A 25975-nucleotide genomic window follows, 5' to 3' on the forward strand; every position below is an offset into this window, starting at 1 on the left:
AACTGCTTCTCAGGGGGATCTGAGAGGCATTATAAACCCTGTAATCAACTTCTGATCAGGTCAATTGGTGGACAATATGTATTGGGAGGGCTAAGTGGAAAAATTAAGAAGCGGCAATCTTTAAAAAGTGGGTGCTATAAAATTTCAGATGTATCTACCATTAACATATTTTCTTTACTTCCCTATTGACTTTACTCCTTTTAGCAGTAATATCCCAGGGCATACAGAAAGCCTGACTCAAGTGCTAATTGTGATAAACCCAAATACTTAGTGGCCCAAGTTTCAGGCCTATCACTACCTTGACACAGAGGGTTTAGAAGAAACTAAAAAATTCTAAAGACTACAGAAAAAACATCACAACTAGAGAAGAGATTCTATGATAAATCCAGGATTGTTCTTGTCTGGGTAGTATTTTAAACTTTTTGGAAAAGATTGAACAGCTAATAAAGCTAATTAGCACACAAGAGCGCACATGAACACAAAGTAAAGTACTTAAAGGGACAGCTATTTTTAATACAGTGTACCCACAATCCCCATCCACACATACTGGTAAAATGTTTCAGACTAACATTGCAAGTTAAAGCTTTTCATCCACTTCACCAACCTGCTTCAACCCTGATTTGAAGGGAATCTAAGTGGCTTGGAGGCTAGAATATGTACACGTCTCTGGCTTGTGTGCTGAAACTCAATCAGTGCAGGTGGAGGTTTTAGATGCGGTCATCATCCATTAAAAACTGACTTGATAATACATAAGTTAATGCCATCAAATATAAGTGGTTGACTAACCTTACAAAAAAGTCTTGAATAGCACAAGTCTTTTCTACCAGATTTGCTCCCTGTACCTTAAAATTAAACAGTCTTTTGGAACAGATTTTGTGCATCTCTGATGGCAGCACTGCTTAGTGAACAGTGCATGAACTGCAAGTACAGAAGCAGTTCAGATGGGTGCCAAAAGGCCTTACATTTAAGCACACTTTATTACTGTTATTCCTTTGAGTACTGTATTTAAAGTCTTCAGGGTGGATATTTCTGGCCTAGAATGCAAGGAGTAGAAGTGTAGAAAGTTGGTAGTTTTGGTTCGGTGTTCTGCAGTAAGCATTGTAGAACAATACGTACCCAAAGAGGTAACAAAGTGTTCGTGCGCATTAAGGGTTTTCATACATCGTTTGTTCTTGTAGTCCCAGACACGGAGGGTCTTGTCATCGGCACAGCTCAAAATAAATTTTCCTCCAGAATGGAACAGAACGCCACGTACCCAGTTATCATGGCCCACCTTATGAACAAGCAGACAAAGTTCTTACATTCTCTCTAGATCCGCTTAAAATATTTCAACTGTCTCATCAACAAGTGTCAATATGGAATAAAGCTATTTCTTCATCACAGAATGCTAGTTTATTTTCTTAAAACCCATCCAACATTCCTTGTCTGTCCTACAAAACAACCCTAGTGTCTTCAGTGTTGGATATTTACACCAATTTTCATCCCAGCCTTGATAACAAATGTTGCAACAGCAGCCCAAACACAGCAACACACTTGATTTCACTTTTGAATTTGCTGGGTCTCAAGACACATTTATGTAGGGCAGAATTTAGACAGAACTTTAAGCTTACAGTTTCAGAAGGTGAATCAAGATACCCAATGTTATACAACCACACAATAGTATTCCAGAACCTATGCTTCTTTCACCAAGAAGAGCATTGTATTTTATTTCTTAATGATCCTAACAAAAACCAAATACTGATGCTATTATGTTGTATATTTTGTTTTAATGTGTTTTATTTTGTTCTATCTAGCATTGAAGAAACTTTCTAAAAGGAGGAGAGGTGGCCTTTAAGTTTCGAATTCACATTTAAGATCATTCATTCTGTTACTGACTAAAGTAATATGTCTGCAGTACAGAAAAAACCTTACAAGTGTCATAAGGCACATGCCAGTGCTAATATCCCACATCTTAATGGTCTTGTCTCTGGAGCCAGACAGCAGGAAAGGCCCAGGCTTACCACTCTTCTTAGTCTATGGAAACAAACAGACTTTTAGATTATGGTATTATCCATGAAAGAAAAATATGCAGACACCTTTCAAATGACACCCCTAATTTGAGTGATATTTCTAATTACTGGTAAGTGGAAACTGGATTGTCATCTGACAAGGTTAAGGCTACTAAGCACATACTACCAAACTAAAATAAAAATCCAGATGAACTTTGTTATTAACAAAGTACAAGCACTGAACTATTATATGAATGCAGCAGCAAGAAATATAACAAAGTCCTGCCCCCTTCCTCCCCCCAACAACCCAAACTAAGTTTTCATTTGGGAGACTTAATAATGGTGCCCTTCTCAACTTAGTAAGATTGAGCCTTCTCATTTAATGTGCTGGTGGATATAGCCTGCAACTTCCTCGGATCAAATCCCAGAAGCAGTCCAATAATTAAATAGCAAAAAGGGAATCCAAACATGTTCAATGGGAACATTAGACTATCAAGACATATCCTTCCTGTATTCTGAATCTTCACGTAATCAATTAATTGAGAGGGTAATACTATTTGGAAACCCTTACTCTGTGTGACTTTATTTCCAATAGCCCCAATCCCAAATATCAATGCAATAGTTGGTTGTTAGCTGCACAGCTGAAATATTTCAGTCCTAATACACCTGCTTGCTTCTTTTTCAAAATGAGACTGTCAACAGAATGTATGTAGTTAATGAATCCAGAAGAGGGCAGAAGAGAGCATTACTTTGGTAACTAATTGCCTCTTGCCATGGTAGTTAACCTCTGGAAATTACTTCAAAAATTGTAAGTACATTAAAGTGTTTTTAAAAAGTGAATAAAATCATCTAACTGACATTTGTCCAAACCTGTCATTCTGACAAGTTATTCTAAGGTTTACACTGGCCTATTGCTTCTTTTATTTCACCTAAATAAAAAGGAACTTCCAACAGCCGCTCTCCACGCAGAACAGTCACATTTTATGTCACCCTTAAAAGTGATTTGCACAAACCGTTCTTAATGATGATTTACCTCTAAAACTAAAGACTTTGGGCACATGGGGAGGGGGAGGAAAGAGTGAGAATCTCTTGTGTACTAGGACAAAGCTCAACTCAAATGAAGTCCCCACAAATCCTTTAGAAGGCAGCCTGCCTCTTCATTCCAGAATAGGTTTCCCTACCACTTCTCAAATGCCCTTTAGGTGATTAAAGGAACTGACCTAATGACAAAAACGTACCATCTCCTTTCATGTTCCTTGCAGGTTGAGAAATGGGGCTTCTTAAAATCAGAGCATCTCACCCTTCTCCCCAAAAGCAGACGAAACTTACTACTCCCCCCTCTTCCCCCCCCCCCCGACCTCCTGATAGTAAGTTCACAGGTAGCTCCTGAATTTACACAAATAGGTCAACAGAAAGGGCACTAGAACCTGGGAGCTCAGGAAGTGACACTGATAGGAACAATACCCCAAATGTGTTGTCTTACATCCCTTGCACCCAAATATTATAAAAAACATTTAATACATTAGGCATTTACTTTTAATACTCCAAAACCTTTACAGTTGTCTTTGTACTGTATTTGCATTGAAACAGGAAGGAAAGACCTGTACTGTATTTATGCTTACCTCGGATCCTGTAGCTTCTGATATGGTGGAGTATGAGCTCTCAGGAGCCCAAGAAATGCATTCTACCACATGCTCATGTTCTCGGAGCTCAGCTTTGCATTCCTTTGTTGCTACCACCCAAACACGCACTGTCTGGTCATTAGAACAGCTGGCAATCAGGGTGCCATCCTGATTAGGTCGCACCATGCGCACCCATTCTCTGTGCCCCGTGAAAGTCTTCACACAATAACTATCAAACAAAGGCAAGTAATGAATCACTCCAAGCATGTTGCCATAAAAATCTGGTGTAGGCAGCTTTATGGTTTAGGGACATGGGGGCTATTGTTGAAGTGACTATGACTATAAGGTGGTCTACTAATGAACTGATGTATCAACATGCTGGCTAAGCAAGATGGAAAAGGCTCTAGAAGAGTTAAAATTCATGGACACAAAGGTCACTAGATTAGAAAGAAAAGGCAGCTAAAATAAAATAAGCAGATAGGGAGGGAAGGAAGGAAATATGAAAGTAGTAAAACAGCAGGCTTAGAGAAAAACTAGCGCTGAGAAAATTAATCTGTGTAAAAAACTAGGCTTTTTAAAAAGACATCTGGGGAGAGCTAGAGACAATATAGAAATACTTATGTGTGTGTTCAGAGTGTACGGGGATGGGGAAAAGAAGGGAGAAGCGAAAATTTATGGGAGGGTGTTACATACTGAGGAATGACAGTACAAAGATGGGAAGAGGCTTGTCCACGCCAAGAATGGCACACCTCTCTGGTAGCTATAAAGGTACCGTCATTGTGGCTCAAAACTATATAGTAATCGATTGATTACATTCCTATAGTAGACCACAAGCTCACAAGGAGCAAAGGGGGGGAGGGGGAATCAATATGTGGTTACTGGATCTTTGGGGCCCAGTCACTTAGGAAATATCCTTTAGCAGCCAAAGGGTATGTTGTGATGACATTCAAGCTATATTTGGTACACTTCTTACAAAGGGTACACAGTGTTTCCTTTTGGAATGGATGCTTTTTAACCAGAACTATACTTACCCTGTTTGAACTTCCCACATTTTGATGGTTTTATCCCTTGAGGCAGAGACTATGTGATCTCCATTGGGCATGATGGCTACTGAAGAAACATTATGATCATGACCTAAAAACAAATCAAGCTTGTATTAAATGGTGCTCTGACACATAGTATTACAATGCATAAGCAATCCAATATTCAATTCTCTTGAGAAATTAAACTACGATGTACTACACATTTTATGGGAGAATCTTAATATGGAAGCTTATGGGGGTATTTAATGAGCTAAGTAATATTTCAATGCATCTGCACTGGCATGTCAAGCATTTCTGTATGGCAGTGTTCAGGCATTAAAATATTAGCCTCACTCCCTTTTGCAATTACTTTTACATACATGGTTTGCATTACAGGGTAACCACTGTTTACAATATATTCTGTGAATATGACACAGCAACACCATGTTTCTTGGAAAGAAACTTTTGAAGGAAAATAACTCAAGTTTTCACCAAGTGGGCAAGAACAAGGCCTAAATGAAAATCCTCATTCGGGGCTTAACACAATTTTAAAAATTAAACATTTCAAGAGTGCCTCATTTTAGGCATTAGTTATAGTACAATAACTATCATTGAGAGCAACATAACTGATGGTCTCTCCTATTATCTAGTGACTTAAGGAATGGGATCAGGACGGGTCAGAAAAAAGTCAGTTCTGGTCTCTGCTCTTCCAGATTCACGGTGACCTTGCATATGTAGTTTCACCACTTGGCTTCATTTATCCCCATCTATAAGAGAGGATACTACCATCCATCCCACGGGTGTTGAGGATTAATGAATGTGTTTTGGGTCAGAGATTTCACACATCTGAATAAAAGCGTTAATGAACAGAAAGTATTAGTAAATTTTGCTGAAATAATTTTAACACAAATCTCATCCAGAAAAAGTGTGTATTGTTTTGACAAGTCCAATAAAAAAAAACTTTGACCGTATCAACAATTATATTTGTCCATTCATGTAGAGGTTCTTAAACCAGTTAAGATGTTGGGGCAGAAGTTAATATTTCTAAAGCTTCGGGTACAATGATTTGAATAATCTCGGGGCAGCAGTTTAAGAGTATTAATTTAAGCAACTTTCTATGTTAATAAGAAATTCTAGTATTCCCCAAGAACTAGATTACTAACAAGGAGGTTTTAGTGGTAAATGCATAATGTCTTGCATACCAGATATCTATGAATAAAACAGGAAGACTCACTGAAAAAAAGTAAATCTTGCGGAATTTAAATTCCCACTAAAAAAAATTAGCCATTTCTGGGGATATCAAAAAAGTCTCAGAGGAATGCTAGTTTTTAAGGAGATTTTCTGTACTTCATACTGCTCCATCAAAGTGATATCCATTTGAATGGTCATTTTAAAAAAGGAAAAGGGAAAAAAGTTCAAAGAATGAAATTATGAAGTATGGAGTGAAGCCATTTCGCCCATACCCATGTTAACTGAAAGAACAAGGTTTACAAAAAACAAATACCCTATATGCTGGGCATATGTACAGAGGTTCTGAAATACTGCAGTAACCAAGGATCATTATTATATCAAGGGAAAAAAACAGAGGCAATAACACAGATGACATACTTTCTGTGGCATGCTTAAGGTGAATACAGCCCTCATTCACCTACTGCTGAATGACTCAGTAATGCTTAAAGAGCAGCAGATGCTTCACTGAAGACTGGGCACGAGAACATAAGAACGGCCATACTGGGTCAGACCAAAGGTTCATCTAGCCCAGTATCCTGTCTTCAGATAGTGGCCAAGGCCAGGTGCCCCAGAGGGAATGAACAGAACAGGTAATCAAGTGGTCCATTCCATGTCGCTCATTCCCAGCTTCTGGCAAACAGAGGCTAGGGAAACCAACCCTTCCTAATAGCCAATGATGGACCTATCTTCCATGAATTTATTTTGTTCTTTTTTGAATCATGTTATAATCTTGGCCTTCACAACATCCTCTGGCAAGAAATTCCACAGGTTGATTATGCATTGTATGAAAAAAATACTTCAGTTTGTTTTAAACTTGCTGCCTATTAATTTCATTTGGTGACCCCTGGTTCTTGTTATGAGAAGGAGTAAATGACACTTCCTCATTTACTTTCTCCACACCAGTCATGATTTTATAGACCTCTATCATAGCCCTCTCCTTAGTCACCTTTTTTCCAAGCTGAAAAGTCCCAGTCTTATTAATCTCTCCTCATATGGCAGCCATTCCATACCCCTAATTTTTGTTGCCCTTTTCTTAACCTTTTCCAATATATCTTTTTTTGAGATGGGGCAACCACATCTGCACACAGTATTCAAGATGTGGGCGTACCATGGATTTATATAGAGGCAATAGGATTTTTTTCATCTTATTATCTATCCCTTTAATTATTCCCAACATCCTGTTTGCTTTTTTGACTGCCACTGCACAGTGAGTAGATGTTTTCAGAGAACTATCCACAATTACTCCAACATCTCTTTCTTGAATGGTAACAGCTAATAGACCCCATTTTATATGTATAGTTGGGATTATGTTTTCCAATGTGCATTACTTTGCATTTATCAACATTGAATTTCATCTACCATTTTGTTGCCGTCACTCAGATTCGAGAGATCCTTTGTAGCTCTTGGCAATCTGCCTGGGACTTAATTATCTTGAGTAGTTTTGTATCATCTGCAAATTTTACCACCTCACTGTTTACCCCTTTTCTCAGATCATTTATGAATATGTTAAATAGGACTGGATCCAGTACAGACCCCTGGGGGACACCACTATTTGCCTCTCCATTCTGAAAACTGACCATTTATTCCTAGCCTTTGTTTCCTATCTTTTAACCATTTTACAAACCATAAGAGGACCTTCCCTCTTATTCCATGACTGTTTACTTAAGAACCTTTGGTGAAGGACCTTGTCAAAGGCTTTCTGAAAATCTAAAGTTATATCCACTGGATCCCCTTTGTCCACATGCTTGTTGGCCCCCTCAAAGAATTCTAGTAGATTGGTGAGGCATGATTTCCTTTTACAAAAAACATGTTGACTCTTCCCCTAATTATGGTCATCTATGGGTCTGAATTTTGTTCTTTACTATAGTTTCAACCAGTTTGCTCTGTACTGAAGTCAAGCTTACCGGTCTGTAATTGCCGGGATCACCTCTGGAGCCCTTTTTACAAACAGCAGGTGGGCAGTTAATTCTCTCTTCTCTTGCTCTTTAGTAGACTTTTCAATACAAACTTTGTTTCTTTAAAAAAAAGATTATCTATTCCCGCTGATCACTCATTTCTAATACAACTAACTATATCACAAAACAGAATTATCTAGAGATGATGCAGCAGCATATGAATACTTTTGTTCAGAACTTTCTGAAGACTGTAGGGGCAGCCTTCATATTCTCCATCCCACAACCACAACCCATCACCTCCACCATGTGCCTTTGTAACCTTGAATTGGGTGAGCCTGGAGGTTTTCACTTTCCTCTGCACCATGGGGCACAGATCACTTACGGGTTTATACTATGTAAAGAGTGAATTCTCTGTAACTTGAAGTCTTTAAATCATGATTTGAGGACTTCAGTAAATTAGCTTAGGCGTCTATTACAGGAGTGGGTGGGTGAGGTTCTGTGGCCTGCAGTGTGCAGGAGGATCATGATGGTCTCTTCTGAGCCATGCTATGGCTCCTGAAATTGACAGATTGGGAATGTGTTCATCCACCATTGTACAAGGAACCCACAATTTACATACACAGTTTATAGACCAAGAGCAGGAAGCACATTAATTCAAAACAAGAAAATGTGGAACAAGAGATTCCCATAAAAGGTGGATTCAATATACCAAGCAAAATAGCAAAAACCATTTATTCTTCCCACATGTACCAAGCTATGTTTTATAATCCCATTCTCTTGTGGGATGGTCCCATTTTCTATTGAGCTCTGGACATAGCAAGTACTAAAGCCCATCCATCTGCTGTTTCACTGAAACCACCACTACAGATATTTTATTTCCAGTACAGTCTCACACAGCAGATTAGAGTTGCATTTTCAATTAGCGATGGGACATAACAGACAGTTACGTACAAGGCACTCCAAAGGTTAAAGAGAACTCTTTTTGGTATTCTGATTATATATCCGTTCTCACATCAACAAAATAAAAAGATGTATTTCTCTTCATCTTATTAGATCACTAAGTCAGTCTCCTTACCATGCATGGTTCTGATGCAATCAAAGCCCTGGAAATCCCATAGCTTAATGGTCATATCAGCAGAACAGGAGGCCAAGAGTTTGCCACTGTGGTCAAAAGAAATATCCTGCACAGAGTCTGTATGTCCCTTAAGGGTTCGTTCAAAATCGCCTGTCTCATAATCCCACACCTGACAAGTGAACAGAAAATTCGTTAACACCAGCTTATCACTCTTCATGTTCTCCAGCTTTACATTTGCACCCCACAGGCTAGTCTGGCACCTTGTTCAATAATTAACTTGAGCAGGAGACAAAGGAAAGACTATCCTAGAAAAGCCAAGCAGTGGAGGAAAATAAGCTGTGCTATATTTATATGGTTTAGTTACTTTTAAGTTAATTATATTTAAAGAATAGGTGCACTTCCCAGATTTCAAAATAAATTAATGTAAATGGTCTCCTGTACAATGTGAATAGGAAAAGAGAGTTTGCAGCATCCCTGAAAAGTCTTGATACAATTTACCTTTAAAAAAAAAAAAAGAATAGATCATGCAAGCGAGTAAAATTTTAATTAGGTAGAAGAGTGTGTGTGTGCGCACGCACACTCACACCTTTTCTCTTCCACCTGTTTACCACCCACTTCCACAAACCCTTTCCAATGTTCTTCCCTTACACCCTACCCCTTTCTAAGCATCAGTGTACCGCTAGTAATTGTGTGATGCTAAAGAGCCATATGGTCAACACTCCCTACTGGAAAGCAGTATATGAACTCTGCAATATGCAGCATTTCAGTCAGGTTAGGGAAGAAGATCTGAGGTCACTTCCAAAATTTACTATTAAGTAAATAGACTCTTGCATCAGCCAGGACACTAGTCAATAGAAATATGAAACACATTTGTGGTAAATATGGAGCTAATCAAGAGGTGAAAACGAAGTATTCACACTATTAACTTGTCAGTACTCTAATAATTAAATAACCATGAACATAAACCTACTGCACTCTAAAAGAAACAAGCTACTACAGATGTTAATTTCTTAATGCCATTGGCCTCATCACAATCCAACTGAGGATTAACTAAATTAAGAGTTTCATTTTATAACATTTAGAAGCATGAAAACATCTGATTCTAAAATAATTAGCCTTATTTAATAATGCAAATAAAATGAGATTGATACTGGTCACAGCTTTCGTAAGGCTTCATTTCTGATGTGATCTGGTTTTTAAGGTGGCAACGCATAATTAAAATAGCCATGGTTTATGCTGGACCTACAAAATATATGGTTTGTAATCTGTCTAGCTCTCCACCATCACTTCAGCAATACTCGATGTGTTAACAAGTGATAATGCCTGTTTAGAAAAATGACAGATGGTACTAAATAGTTTGAATTAAAGAACAGCACCCACCAGATAAATTTCTACTAATAGAAGAGAGTGAAGGATACAGCGTTTATGAAAAAAAGTTTCCAGTAACATTTAACAAAGGCATGTAAGAATGCCACTGAACAGTTTTAGCTGACCTTGTTAGAGAAATAAGGCATGCCGTTCCTGCAGGGGGAGGAAATTAAGAGCCTAGAATTGTAGGCTCTGCTAGAAGATGGGAGCTTGCTCTCTTTTATTTATTTATTGGGGTGGGGGGGCTGATATACTGGTAATAAGCTAAATGAAAAAGTAACAAGTACACCTACCACTACCTATCTACCAGACTAATTAATTATTACAGAGGGACACTATGCTGTTCTGACTCACTGCCTAAGTTGGTTCAAAGGAACAGAGTGGCAGTTGGGGGTCGTCGTGCACTTTATGCCCGGGGGAAGAAGTGTCGTAAGGGCATGCAGGGTGCATATACAACCGCTGCAGACACTGCTGGTGAAAATGTTCTAAACTCCTGTGCTGGGGCAAATGGACACCATAAGTAGAATCTACGTGCAATAACTCGAAGAATGACATTATAATTGGTTAAAACTTGATGCAAAATTATTTGAATTTAATCTTTGTTGTATCCTCCATCACAACAGGTTGCTCAATATTTCCTTATAATAGTTGTTACCCAAACTCTAAGTCAGTATGACACTTTCAACCATTTCCAAAGCAGCATCAGCTCCATGGTAGTTTTCATGCAAGCATAAGTTTAAATTAATCCTCAAGCAAATGCTCAAGGAGAAAGTCCTCAAGGATTGTAGCCAACTGGAAGAACTCGTTTTCATTCCACGAATAAATCAGTTACACAAATATTTCTTTATAATTAGGACACTAAATGGACAAAGCACATGCCTACTACATGAGTCTCATATGGGTGCATTAACACCTGCAACAAGCGCTACAAAGATCTTAATAAAAATAACATTAGAAGTACTGGAAGACTAAACCTGTTTCTACACACACTATCTTCCATTTCCCAAGAATGTTTTTAGGAGGCTATTTTGAAAACCAGCATCAACTGGTGGCTGAGTATTACAAAAGAAGTAGAAGATATCAATCCTTTATACTAAAAAGTAGTGAGGGAGGAGGGAACATTAAAGTTTGGTATTTATTTAAAATTTTAGCCTGCAAAGAAGTCATTCTTTGATGAATCTTCTGAGATAGTCTTTTCTTTCTCTTGCTCAACATCTCATTATACCTCTACCCCAATATAATGCTGTCCTCGGGAGCCAAAAAAAATAATCTTACCACGTTATAGGTGAAACCGCATTATATCAAACTTGCTTTGATCCGCCAGAGCATGCAGCCCCACCCCCCTGGAGCACTGCTTTACCACATTATATTGGGTCGTGTTATATTGGGGTAGAGGTGTACTCTTAACCCAACCAAAGACTTCTATATTCCACATCATCTGCCTTAATCTTTGGCTCCTCTCCTTCCACAAAAGCGTTTATCCCTTAATCTTCTACCCAGTCCCTAAATCCACACTTGTGGTCTCAACAGCTTTCAAATATTTCTTTTGACCCAAGAGAAACCCCCACAGACGACTTGAAGGCATCAGACTAAAATCTGATGAATACCACCACATAACAGACTATGATCAATCTCTAAGTTATAAGGGGACTATGAAAGTAGGTAAATCTTGGGTCAGGATTGCATGTGTGTAGGTGGCATATATCCCTCATTATCTCAAACTGATTTGCTTAGCCCGTTGTATAAAGTGTCTATAGAAGCATTTACCTTTATTGTGGCATCCTCTGAAGCAGAGACCATAACACTGAAAACTGGGTGGAAAATTACTCTTGTGACAGGACTCCTATGTCCACTCAATGCATACTTCTCTGGAGGACGAGGGATCCATTCCTTAGGGTCTCGTTTCTGACCAAGAGGTCCACCTGATGTGAATTCTTCCTTTGCTTCATTTAGCTTAGATTCTAATTCCATCACCTGAGATTTATGGTGTTTAAAAAAAAAAAATCAATTGTTTCTACAACTTTCTACAGCAAGATTTAGCTAATCTGCACTGGTCATTAACAAAGCTACATTTTCTGAATGGCTTCGGATCTAGAATATTTTGCTTCTCTCTTAGGTGGAGAGCAAGTTACTGACCTCCAGTAGCTCTGACCATCCCTAAAATACAATGGAACAAGTTTCCTTGTAAAAAGAGTCTGAGTAATACTTGATTTGAACCCAAAATTTTCCCCAGAGGTTTTATGTGAGAATGGGACTAACATGCAAAGTCATTTAGCGCGGCCATACTGGAAAGTTCACTACTTCAAACTGGTTGAAAGTAACTTTTCAAGTTACTGAATTTTGTGAACACTTTTTTGGCAAAAGGTAATTTTACTACTAAAAATGCTTACACACCCCAAGGACCGCTGGTCAAAGACAATCTTGGGATTTACATATCAAGTGTTTATACAGGATATCCAAGAGCAAAAAAATATTAAAAACTCAGTAAAATCTTGCAACGTTTACCACTACAGTTGGTAGCCTCTGCTGTTGACATGCTATGATTTTTTATACTTTTAATACACTGTATACCTATCGATGCTCTATTAAGCACATACCATTTTGTATTGTGTGTTTGTATTAGAGTAAGAGCCACTTACTCTAATGCATCAGAACTAAAGGCTTCACTGCAAAGGAAGAGATAAAGAGGACTAGCAGCAGAGCTTTTGCCTTCTTCCCTGCTAAGGAAGCTTTTGAGGACAACTACTCAGCCTTTGCATTTCCAAAAAGCCTTGGGGCACTCTTTCCTTCTCACCATCTTCACAAAGTGCAACAGAAATCCATGAGATGAAGCAAAGAGTCAGATATCAGAGAAGCCACTATAGAAGAGTTAATATTTTTGCTGGAGATTAAATGGATAGAAGAAAACACATTTCAAGGCTAAATATTCTGCTTGATGGATACTGTTATCTTCCCTATTCTGCCCTCCAAAAATACTTTTAGGAGAACATTTAATAAGCCCACACGTCCTTTGAATGCATACAACAGTTTCTCTTCAATTTCAGTCCACCGAATACCGTTAATAATTTGCTTTAAAAACTGATTACTCATTGTAAAACTGTATAATATGAAAAACTCAAATCCTCTTCTTTACCTTCTTTTGTAATCTTATAACGGATGTCCATTTTTTCTCCAAAAGTCCAGCATACTTCTTATCTAGCTCTTCATTCTGAAACAATAATTAAAAAAGTTGTTATAATGTAGTTAAGAGACAAGCCAAAGCAAGTCATAATGTTTTCAAGAATGTCTAAACATTCAAATTAAGTAATTTGTGGGAGGAAAGAAGAGGAATCAGTTGATTTTTCATCAACTTAATTCAGTCACCATATGGACATCTTGATTTTTATTTATTTATTTTTAAAGACTAATACCATAAATACTTTGGCAATCTACTTTGGTTACAAAGTAACAGTGATGTTTAGCCAAAGATTTTCTGTGAATCAAATCCACAAACCCAAACTCTCAGGTCATCCACATTATTGTATTCTGGCTATTAAAACCCCCCACTATTTCTAGGGCTCATGAAAGCCTCTGAAATGAGTATTACTACTGGGGGAATTCTGTACCACTGCATGCGCACAGAATTCATGTCCCCCACAAATTTTTTTTGCTTCTCTGCAGATGATGGGGAAGCAAAAGAACAGTCGTGCATTGTTTCAGGCGCCTGGAGCAGCTGTCGGAGAGGTAAATCACTGCAGGATGAGCCTGGCGTCCACCCTGTGATGAACCCTGTTGTCCCAGTTGGGCTGGGGGAAGACGAGACTTCCTATTCCCCTGCAAGGGAGTAGCTGGGGCTGGGACTGGAGATGGGGCACCCGGTCAGACCCACATCCAAAAACCTCCCCCAGTTGCACAAAGCTTCACACCACACTCCTTGTCCCATCACTCCACAGCTACAGGTGGAAGGGTCACTATAAGGGTATTTGCCCCCCCCAGCCCCCATGTGTCGAGTTCTCCCCACATCCGGAACCCCCCCACTGAGCCACCCGCACCCAGACTGCCCCACACAAGCCTCTCACCCCACACCTGGATTCCCCCCACACTAAACCACTTCATACTTTGATCCTGCCCGAGCCTGCTTGCCCCACACCTTGGATCGGGGCAAGGGTTGGGCATGCGTGAGAGACTCCGTCCATCTCGCTTACTATCTTGGTGAGCCTGGCGGAGGCGAAGGGCCCCTGGGCGTTTCTGTGCAGACTCTCAGCTAAGTCTGTGTCGGGGCATGGTGGAGGCACTGCAGGATCTCGCACTTCCATGCAGCCAGTGGCCTATGCTTCCCCACTGCATCAGGATCCCCCATTGCCAGGCTAGAGCCTCCACATTTATTTATTGATAAAAATATGCAAAAAATTTTATTTTTGGCACAGAATTCCCTCGGGAGTAGAGTATACAATGAATAGCTGCGAAAACCCAACTTGTGATATTATCTTTCCCACCAACCCCCATCAATTAGAAAAGGAAAGATAGGAAGGGATGTGTTGATGGTGTGGACTGGAGAGTAAGCATGACCTGGTGATAATTAGGTTTTTGTAGTTACCTAACCTTTTGATCAAAAACTGATGGACCTGTATGTACAACAGCCAAGGAAATATGCTACCATTATGTTTGCACGCATAATCAGCTAACTTAAGACATCTGCTGCACTGCTTAAAAATTTACAAGCAGCTGCCAGAAGGCAGGCTTGCATATATAGGCTATGGTGGTTTCTTCTTATTTTTAGCTGATGAATACAACCCCAGCTCCAACAATGAGCAACTGACCCCACCACTACAGTGGGATAACTATCTTCCCAAGTAAACACCAAGAATATGAGGAAAGGAGGCAAACACATGAATCCTAATCCTCCCTCTGTGGGAGAAGAAAAGAACAAGAGAAAGAACCCAGCTTCAAGGAGGGGCAAAAAAAGGCAAGCAGACAAGGGCATCCTGCCTACATTACAGGTTATGTAGCTTCTGCCTCTGGGTCTTGAGATATCTGGAGCTGGAGGAAGAACAGACTGTGGACAAAGGCAGGGCAGAAGCAAGACTTCAGAGTGCAACACCTTGACACCCCAGTATTCACCACTGTCAAGTAATTAGCATATGTTTTGTACAAAGTATGCCTTGTGAGCTATCTTTCTAAAAGTCTTGATCTGCTAGACATTAAGATCTTGTTGGATTGTATGTGCTATTGTCGTATGTGAAATTACAAAGTTTGGCTATGTATGCGTTACTGAAACATGTGAGAGGTTGAAAACACCCACAAGCAGCCTTTCAGGTACATCAGTCAAAAGGCCAAACAATGTTAATGGCTTATTGAGGAAATGCACACAAGTACAAGGATTACCCCAGGAATTATGTACAAAAGAATCCTCTCAGAGATAGCACTACACAATGGGAACTGTTTGACCCAGGTCACAGCAAAAGAGCTTTCCAGCAAGTGGGAAGAAGATAAAAAAGGGAACAATGAGATCATGAGGGGACCTCATTCTCCTTGCAATAACACACTGGGAAACACCTGAGGGGCAAGGACTCAACTGTGGAAAGTGATGGTCCCAGGCTGCCAGCCTGTTTATCACTCAGGATAAGACTTTGCTAATTTATATCCTACCTATCTAGAGTATTAAACTCGGTTTGAGGTTTTTGTTTACTTACTAAGGTAACCTGCTTTAATCGTTTTGCTCTCCCTTATAATCACTTAAAATCTGTCTTGTGTAGTTAAACTTGTTTTTGCTTATTCTGAAGCCAGTTTGTGGAATTCATAACGGGGGGGGGGGGGGGCTCAAAAAGCTGTGTATATCTTCCTCCACATTGAGGGAGGGGGCAGATTTCATGAGCTTACGTTGTAATGTTCTCTGTGCAGCGCAAGATAATACAATTTTGGGTTTACACTCCAGAGGGACAATTCCCAAGTTAAGTCTTCCTACACAGAGCTGATCTCAGTGTCTGTCTTTCTGCGCCTGGGTGTGGCTCTACCCGTGTGTGTGCTGGAGGAGGCTTGAGTGCCTGGCTCAGCAGGGCAGTGCAAGGGAACCCAGACTGGTAGAACCAGCGGGTTCAGTGGTACCCCAGTACATCGGGTGGCGCCCTGGAGAGGGGGCAACCTGCCACACAAAGTTTCTAGACAAATATGCTATCTGGGTCAGACTCCATGGTGGAGCAGCCTATTACTCCAGCAATGTTTGTGAGAACTTGCTTTGTTTGCAGAATTAATCAGTATTGGAACGAGAACTGATCCCCAGATACGGCTCTGCTTAACTCCTTACCACTCATTGAACCCATTAATGTGTCAGATATTGTTAGTCCTTTTTAAGCTGTATTAAAGTAGTCCCACCTAATTCACATTTTCCTATGAGAAAGTTCCTATGTGCAACTTGATTTTCTTGTACCTCCCTTAAGACTATCAAATAACCAGACTGCCTAGCATATTTAGGGCTTTTAACCCTTTTTTTTTGGGGGGGGGGGGGGAGGGGGGACACTTAATTAGGTTGATAAGTGAATGTTTTTATGGTTTTCAATTATAAAACGTATGCTATCCCAATTAATCCTTTCTCCTGATTTGTTACTTAGAACACTGAGTACAGTTTAGGGAAATCAAGTAAAACCTCAACTGAATATTTTGGAAAATAGGATGAACATCCAAATTTTAAGAGAAATGCTAATTTACATAGTTTGCTAGTCTTGAGGGTTATTTTCAGAAATAGGTGGAAAGCACAATTACAAATGTAACCTGCTCATAGTCAACTCAACACTTCTCTTGATTAATCTTACATATATGTACACAATATTAATTTCACTACAGATTTTCAATCCAAAACAAGGGATATTTGTCCATTTTAGAGTCAGCTCCTAGATGTAAAACAAAGATCAGGGATTTTCTTCATATGGCTTGGAAGTGAGAAAATTGGCAAGTGTTTGGTCAAAAAGACATTGCACATATGCAAAAGAAGTTTTTGAATTTGAATATAATCCAGTTTTCAAGTTCCACTGACCAGTCGTTATGGAGACAAGTACCATACAAATGAAACAAAAATGAAAAGACAGGTTAAATTCACCTGTGTTGTGAATCCCAGTCAATGGAATTACGGTGACAATAAGTCTGGCCCACTATTTCCAATAAGCAGTAAACTGGCTATCCTGTCAAAATAAATTGTTTGGCAGGATTTTTGAGTAACTAAGTTAACATTACTAAAACTTTTCTTCCTTCTACATTACCACCAACTGACTTCTAGCAGTTTCAGGTGCTGAAGTAGCTTTATGAGTCCAACCCAGGACATAATAGAAACATTTTCTGGATACTCTCAGTATGATGAGCATAGAAAACGGTGACAAACATGGCACAGGCTTTACTGCTCATAGAACATTAGCAAAAAAGGGCAGGGCTGTTGTTATTGACAGTCTCTGCAGATGCAAACCATGCATCAATGTTATTAGCCTTTCCAGTTTCAAAAGGACCTTCATAACTTATTCCTCTATGAAATCTTAGATTATGGAGTAAAAAAGCAAGGTATGTGGATAACATGAGAATACTATGATTGCAGATCTGTTATTTTATAGAAATAGTACTTTTAATAAAAGTTTAAATAGACCTTCAAAAGAGGTTGATAAATGATTTTTTGGAAAGACATTAAGCACATTCTGACCCAAATACTTCAATACTCGGAAAAATCAAAGAAACAATTTTTAAACAAATTGCATATGTTCAACTGTTCAAGAGATGCTTTCACTTGAATTTTAAATGATTTATTTTTAAAAAATAAGTCTTTGCAGCCATCAAGTTCAAGGTGTCAAATATTAGTAATTTTACTGACATGCAAAATATTCTCAATCTGTAATAACTGACTAGATTTTAGAGGCTAGTATTTAGAACAGGATTAAAGGTGACATGAGCACTTTCAGTCAACACACCCTAGTACTTATTACACACACCTCTATCCCCTGCCTCCCATGACTATACAGAATACAATCAACGACAGTGTGAGAGGCACCAAACTGTTTCAGCCACATCTGGACAGTACTTACAGCTGGAGCAGAGACACCTGATTTCTTCACTTTAGTTCAGCAATTAGTATATCCACTACACAAACTAGTACATTAATCCTATATAGGTGGTGCCGACTAAGGTTTTGAAACAGGAGGCCCAGAATTCATAAGTCACTTAATAGGAGTTGATTAGATAAATGCTCTAGACTAATAAAGCCTCCTTTATTTCTCAGCTTCTATATAATTCTCAGTAAAAAATTAAATTTGGGAGTAAGAGAGGGGACCTTCTAGCAATTAAATAGACATCAGAAAGCCAGGAAATTTTAAAAGGTTAGAATATATGTATACAAGTACATGTAGCAGTGTTGTCTGTTCAGTCAGCAGGCCTAGTGGTCTGGCCTTCTGCCTCCAGTCTCTCTTTCAACCCAATGTGTCCTGGACCGAGTCCCAGCTGGGTCAGCTTCCTTGTCGGTAACCCATGGTCCCGTTCATCCCAGGGTTAGGAACAGGGGAATCTGGGCTGGGTAGGAAAAGCGTGGAATAGCCAGGATTAGGCCCACCTCCTGCTCACCTTCCCCATGGCCACTTCCTACCACACATGCCGCCTCCGTTTGAGGTGTGGCTGCTATTGGATTAGAATCCCTTGTCTCAAACCCCCCACAGTCTGGGGCTGATACAGGAGACCCTCGGTGCTACTGTGTGGTTCTCCCTCCCTCGAGTGATGTCTGGGGAGGGGACTCATACATAGACATCCTTATTAGGGGCGGCTTCTTCTACCACTGAAGAGCCATGCTCCTCCAGGAAATGCCTTCTCTCCCCCACTCCTCTGGACTGCTGGAGATCTCTTTATACTGGTCTTTTCCCCAGGAGCATGCTCAACAGTGCCTGAGGGGCAGAGCTTTCCTGGCCCAGTATTGCTCCAGCTCTCTTCCTGTCTCCGCCTTAGTTGCGGAGTCCATAAACCCCTTCCCAGTACAGAAGAGTAGAGGCCAAAAGATTAAAACCCCTTACAGCATTTTTAGAGTGAATACAAAAGGATATTTCTGGAAGTCTGACAATCCCCACATTTTCCCCTTATGGCACAAACAAACAATTCATCCTAGTTACTTCATGCATTCCAAAAGGTTTCCCCTCAGCTTAATACTTCCTGCCAAACTTGATATGGTCAGGGTTAGTTTTGACAAAGCTAGAGGGGTCAAAAGTGAATCAGTCTTACCACTGTTAAAGTTGAAACTAACAGTCTGTTTCCATAATACTAAATTGGAAAACTGAATAATTTGTACTCCTTTCTCCAGCTGGGACCCTTAAGCATTTTAGGAGGGGCTCTGATTCATCCTATATCCGGACAAAGTTCAGTATAAGAATTGAGTAACCAAGGAACTGGATTAATTTTCAAGCAGAGTTAAACTAATACAGCCAGGTTCAGATGATCACCATGATCAGAACACTCACGAAATATTATCTGTCTCAAAAAATTAAATGCATTCTCCTGAACATTCACTTTTTGGTATCAAGAAAAGTTTATTTTTATATTTCTATAGCACCTTTCATCCTGGAGGAACTCAGAGCCCTTTAGGAACTGGATCCCTACAATACCACAGAAAAGCGGGCTGCTCTGGAGTGATGGGTGACAGGCAGGTGGAAAACAGGCCTAAAGAACAATACACCAGTGTCAGGAATATGGGAGTAAAGGGGGATGAATTTTGCCCAAGAAACTTCACATTACAGAGTTGAGACCATCACAATATAGAGAGAACATTTACTGTGTCTTGAAGTGATTATTGCATGAAGCTTGTGTATGATGTATTGATTTCCACATTGTAAGGGCTAACAGGACTGTTTTAGCAGAAGTAGTGCACTCCACAGAACTTACATAATGTTTTACAGGACAAACAAGCTTTATGAAGAATCTTGTGTTTCAACTCACCACATCTAACTCAGCTTCCTTTTTAAAAACTGAATAAGCCTCTTCATAGCCATTGGATCGAAGGTAATCTGCTATTGCTCGATTTCTAGACAAAATAAAAACAATTTAACAATAAGACATCATCTTAGTCACAGTTCTGAACAGTACTGAAAAACAAAATACAGAATAATGCGTACAGGTTTTCAAATTGTAATCAATAAGGTAAACCTTGTTATTCATTGTATTAAGAAAGCATCAGCTAACAGGACGACTAAAACCTTCAAACCAACTTTAAAAGAAAACATGGCATACGAAGTTGTCACGTCAAAACATGACCAGTAAAGCAAAAATGCACATTTAGCATGCAGTTTTAAATTCTAGCAAACTTGCTGTGATTAAAAAATTCAGTATTTAATATACAAATTATGATAAAGGCAGCTCTTGCTCACTATTTTAATACTCATTATCCCTTTAAGTAAAGATGAAAACGCAGGTTAAGTACATAAAAGCCGCAAAGGTTTAAGAGCGGCTTTTGGTTTAGCTCAAGTAGATTTTGGGGAACAATTTTAAGACAAACCTAAATAAGCGTGCATACAGGGATTTACGCTGGTTTAACTAAGTTGGTTTAAATTCATATCTTAGGTTAAACAGTGCAACTCTCTCAAGTGAACATGTCCCAAGTTTTAGAATACACTATTATTTTGTAAAACTAAGTTTTTAATAGGTAAGTATCCCTACACGTATTTCTGCCACCAGTGTATAATATCTTCAAATTACAGGTAAATTAACATCCTTAAGTAGACAAAGTTTCAGACTTTCAGTTCTTTCTTATAAAGATTGTAAGTGACTTAGCAGTAACTAAAAAGGTTTATCATTATGTCCAACATAATTACAAAAGGAATTTATAAAAGGATGCCCTCATGTTCCTCCTTAACACAGTAAGTTTAATTCATACTCCTTCATTATAGCTTGGGGGAGAGGGACGGGGGGGGACTTATTCTTATGTGGTATAACTAACAGAAACCTAGACTATTCTGCAGTACATGTGTCGATCAACTGGGGACACTTCCAAATGAAACAGTCTTCCTCCTGGTCGTTGCCCATATTTGTCCTTATCAAACTAAAAGTTTGTCAAGAGTCAAATAACCAAGTCAAAAGGGCAGCTCTTACAGGTGGTTTCATGTAGTTCACTGATGTTGATTTTATTTGGTCAACCAGAGCTAACCTCCTAAAGAGATTTAGATAGCAAGCATTCTGCATCATGTCATGCATCCGACGAAGTGGGTATTCACCCACGAAAGCTCATGCTACAAAAACTTCTGTTAGTCTATAAGGTGCCACAGGACTCTTTGCTGCTTTTACAGATCCAGACTAACACGGCTACCCCTCTGATACTCTCTTAATAAAAGAGCCTGAATAGAACAAACCTCCACTCTGACTTCTCTTGGATCAGTAGCATTAGGAGCAAACTGTAAAACAAACAAAACCACCCACACCACCACTTATTTTTATCACAAAAAGAAGCAGAACTTTTAGATATACACAGGGACCAGATCTACACAGTAAAGCAGTTCCATTTTTACATAGTCACTTTTCTGAGTAGACCCATGCTTCAAAAAACAAAAAACAAAACAAAAAACCAAACCTACCTTTCCTGGGTATGGGCTAATATTCCAAAAGTCTAATCCGGTACTTGTATGTGTGCAGTAACTCAAGCAACAACAGAATGTCCAAGTCCTCAGTTTGTCTCCCATTATTAGGAACTCAGTTTCCTTGAGTGCATACCAATCTGTTACTGTAAAGCGGCTTATACTTCAGATGGCATTTTTTTGTTCATTGAATAACTAAAAAGCACTTAAAATATTCCAAGGCTTTAGACCAATTCCAGTTTAATAAAACCACAAATCTCACCTCACATCTAACTTTAAAAATCTTAAATAAGAAGCCACTTGCAATCTCAACCTCTCCTCATCCTATCACTTCTTGCCAAAGAAGTTCAGGGCCAGAGATAAACCTGGCAATTCTATGGCTAACCCAAAATATACACCAAACAGGTTTCTCCACTGAAAAAAAAAAGTGTGAAAGCCACTTCCTTTCAAAAGCCACAGATCCAAAAACCTGTTGTCAGAATATTTTCATAGAGAAAAGAATTCAATTGTTCAAACTAAAACCAGGTCAGTCAGAGGTTCTCTCATAGCATACTGCTTTACAGCTTACTAGAGACAACATGTTGTGCAGAGTCCATCATTGATATGAAACCAGACAAACTATAATCCCGTGCATGGCACACAGTGGACGTTTTACTCCCTTCAACTAGCACTACTTTACAAAATGACTTATTCGTCAAGAGGGTAATGAAAAATTTTGAGCAGCACTAATTTGTGCAAGTTACAGAAAGATTCCTGCTAAGTGCCAGCACTACTACAGAACTCACCCTTGTATTATCAGACAACCAGGCTGTGTTTTCCAGTCACCTGAGCAGTGAAAAAACCTGAGCAAATACACTTCTGAAGACAGAAATGAAACATGCGTCCAGCAATAAGGTGCCAACTTTAGAATTATTTGAACAATAAACGACTGCTTGGTTACGTTTAGAAGAGTCAGTAGTTTGTAAATCAGAAGCCCAGCACTGACTGACAGTCATTGTTTCCGTGAAGGTTAAGATCTCCTCCTTTTGCCCTATGTTTATATACTGGCTCTTGACTCTCCACTAAGGCAAGTTACTGGCATCATCAATATGGTCTCATTGGGGTAGGCTAATAACAGAAAACCTGCAACAGTCAAATGCTAAAGGATGATGTACTGAATGAACTGGGAGTGTTATGCGCTACACTCCACAGTGCATCACTAAGTACCACCAACAGTAGCAAGCTCAATTTATTTTGGGAATACAAGAATCTTTGTAACTAAGTTTTACTATCATTATGCTATGTACCAACATTTATTTCTCACAAAAGTCAAAAAATTGGAGGACTGCACTTGTCCAGTAACAAGTCTTTACAAAAACTTTTGAAGGACAAGTGTATGGTACTAATTCCTCGAGCTGAATTAAAGAACTTTCAAAAAACATTTTACGTCATTATGTGGATAATTATTTCAAAGTGCTATTTAAGCATTAAATATTCTTTCCTTAAGTGAAGCAGCAACCTCTAAAAATACAAATGTTTTACCCCTCACACCTATTAACAGGCCTAAACAAGATTCTTCAAAAAACAAAGAGGGGCCCCCAAAATACTTGGAGGACAAGCTTTTTAAAAAGAATCAATGGGATCCTCTCTCTTGCTCTCGCGCACACATTTGTCCCCAACACAATAAGGCATGTACTAAAATTTCTTCTAACTGCCTTCCCTTATAAACTACTGGGCCAGTAGACATCTCCAAGTCCCTCCCCAACTTCTACCAAGTCAGTTTCCCCCAGTTCCTCGGAATTCCCCATCCCTACTCATTCTCTAGGATCTTCATCACATCCCCCTCTTCCTGTTATACATTCCTCTTCCCTTATACATTCATTCTAGACATCAACCCACTGTCTGTATTCAGAGAGAACCATCAACCCGCTCCCAGTATTTCCTGCTCCCATATGCAGAACGAATGGATCTCTGACCTCTCTACTATCTTCTCAGGCCATCCCTCCTCTAAAGGCATCCCAATTGCCTTGTTAACTCCTAATTATCCATGCAGAATGTCTTGTTTTCCCCACCACCTTGTTCATATATTTGTTCCTTGAAGTTCTGGCTTCTAGCAACCAAAAGACAATATTTTAATTCTAGAGGTGTTCAGGAAGCCTTTCCTGCCTCACTTATCCCCAGCCCTTTCATAAACAATGCTATAAATACCCACATAACCCTTCATAAAAAAAAGGTAATAGTTCACCTGCCCTTTTAGTACCTCAGGGTTTTGCCTCACTTAAAATAATTTTAATACAATAAAACCTGGAAGAAATGGCATGTGAATACTATTTTTGTTTATATTAAGGAGATGTACTGACACTGAGGAGATACCTATCAGGGTGAAACTGAAGCAGAGAAGTGAAGTGAAGTGACTTGCCCAAGATCAGACAGTAAGACCAAAAGAGCCTGGATAAGAATGCTAGGGTTCTTGACTCCCAATCTGTTTTCATTCTTTTACCAAGCACTTTATTATTTTATTTTTAACAAGGCAAAATTCCTCCAACTTCTCCCTTTCCTTTTTATAACAGGGGGATAGTTCAGTCCATGCATTCATGAGCCATTTAAGCACTTTAGGCTGTTGTCCATCAACAATTGGGGCATTGTGCTAAACCAAACCAACTCCTGTATGCAACCACCATTTAAAACATCCCACCGTAGTTTTCTGCAAACGCACACACGCAGAAGTGTATATGCACAGAAGGCCATTCATAGGCAATTGTCACATGATAAACTATCTCCCAAACTGAACTGACACCATATTTGTCTCGTCTGCTTAAGCTGAACTTTCATTTTAGAAGAGGGAGGCAGGAGTAAGCTGCTCCAGTACTCCCAGAGTCCTGTGCTCTGGGCCAACAGGAACCCTGCTGACTAGAGCCATACCAGGCCAGAATGGTGGTAGAGTGGCAGGAGATGCACCAGCATCTGCCCAAGACACCACCTTCCTTCCCTGTTATTTCCCCCCATTAAAACAAGGAACTTGGAGAGACTTCTGATGGACTCATTTTGTATTAATTTCTTCATGACTAACTCCCCCCTCTTTCATTGATGGGGGAGAGGTGCTAAGGGTAACAGTGGAAATTGGAAAGTAAGTTATTGTTAACTCCAATGATGAAGGAGAGTGGGGCATGGACAGATTGCAAGAAGGGGATCATTTATTTTATGTCTGGAAACTAGAGACTTAGCAACACTATACCTTTATCATTTTACTTGCACTGTACATATATTTTTCTCATTTCACACACCTGCATATTGTTTTTACTCTATTTACATTGGTCCTGCAGAACTTGTGCGTGCTTGCTAGGCATCACAAACAGAATACAGAGCAAATATTTTAAAACTCTAAACTTCAATATTTTATTCATATATACTTTGAACAGACTACGTCTAATTTTCAACAAATCATTCCTATGCCAAAAACCAAAACTTCCAGTTTCGGACTCACACTATAAAAGTTTAAAAAGACTGTTTCAAATAATTGGTTATGTTTTCCCTCCTCCAGTCTACCATTCCTGAACTCCTATCCTTAAACACTCAAGTTTATACCAGCAAGTTCTGTACTTTGGTTATACTAGCAAAGAGGTCCAGAGATCATAAAAAGGTAATTCACAGAAACTTAACTGAAGTAGAACAAATACGCAAAGAGCCATTCCATTTCATGGAATCAAGCTGGAAGAGAAAGATCACTGTCTCTTTGGAAGGCTGATGAAATAAGAACCAAGTGTAAGCAAAGGTTAATTTTGCTATTTTAAATAAATACTGTAAAAATACTTACAGTTCGTCTCGTTGCCTCTGTGAAAGCACCATGGTGGCTGTGATGGCAGGCTAACGTGATTCAGCTGTGGCTGCCTCCTCAAGATTAAAAAAACCTTGTGAATCCTGGATCCAAAATTTAGTCTGCCACAGAGCAGCTTTAACCGAAAGGAAAATGTTTCTCCACACGTGAAATCCAACAGGAAATCTGGAGGCATTCAACAGGGAAGGTTCATTCCATCTAGAAGGGAAAAAAAATACATTTTCCTTTTCAAAAGGTTTATGAAGCCATTTGAAGACATTTTGGAGTCACATTAACATCTACATACCCAGGTTGGAATAGTGAAAATGAACAAGTGTGTGTGCAAATTACTGCATTCTTCCCACATTAATTTTTCTAACTTGCACCCTTGCAAGTTTTCTCCACCTCTCAGGAGAGGGGTCTGGAT

The 25975-nt window shown here is 39.3% G+C and overlaps 1 protein-coding gene across 3 annotated transcripts in view; it reads right to left on the reverse strand.

Moving 5' to 3' along the window:
- PAFAH1B1 (platelet activating factor acetylhydrolase 1b regulatory subunit 1) overlaps window positions 1-25975 on the reverse strand; it is a 53861-nt gene that overhangs the window by 2075 nt on the left and 25811 nt on the right. For all 3 annotated transcript variants that reach the window (XM_039507915.1, XM_039507917.1, XM_039507916.1), the window contains exons 2-10: window positions 25549-25767; window positions 20128-20212; window positions 13334-13408; window positions 11968-12174; window positions 8833-9001; window positions 4642-4744; window positions 3611-3839; window positions 1912-2013; window positions 1117-1273 (exon numbers count right to left, since the gene is read on the reverse strand). In XM_039507915.1, the coding sequence (XP_039363849.1) occupies window positions 1117-1273; window positions 1912-2013; window positions 3611-3839; window positions 4642-4744; window positions 8833-9001; window positions 11968-12174; window positions 13334-13408; window positions 20128-20212; window positions 25549-25580 (1159 nt within the window). In that variant the 5' untranslated portion in view covers window positions 25581-25767. The remainder of the gene's footprint in view (window positions 1-1116; window positions 1274-1911; window positions 2014-3610; window positions 3840-4641; window positions 4745-8832; window positions 9002-11967; window positions 12175-13333; window positions 13409-20127; window positions 20213-25548; window positions 25768-25975) is intronic.

This window comes from Mauremys reevesii, linkage group 20, assembly GCF_016161935.1.
Source record: "Mauremys reevesii isolate NIE-2019 linkage group 20, ASM1616193v1, whole genome shotgun sequence".
Taxonomy (NCBI): Eukaryota; Metazoa; Chordata; order Testudines; family Geoemydidae; genus Mauremys; species Mauremys reevesii.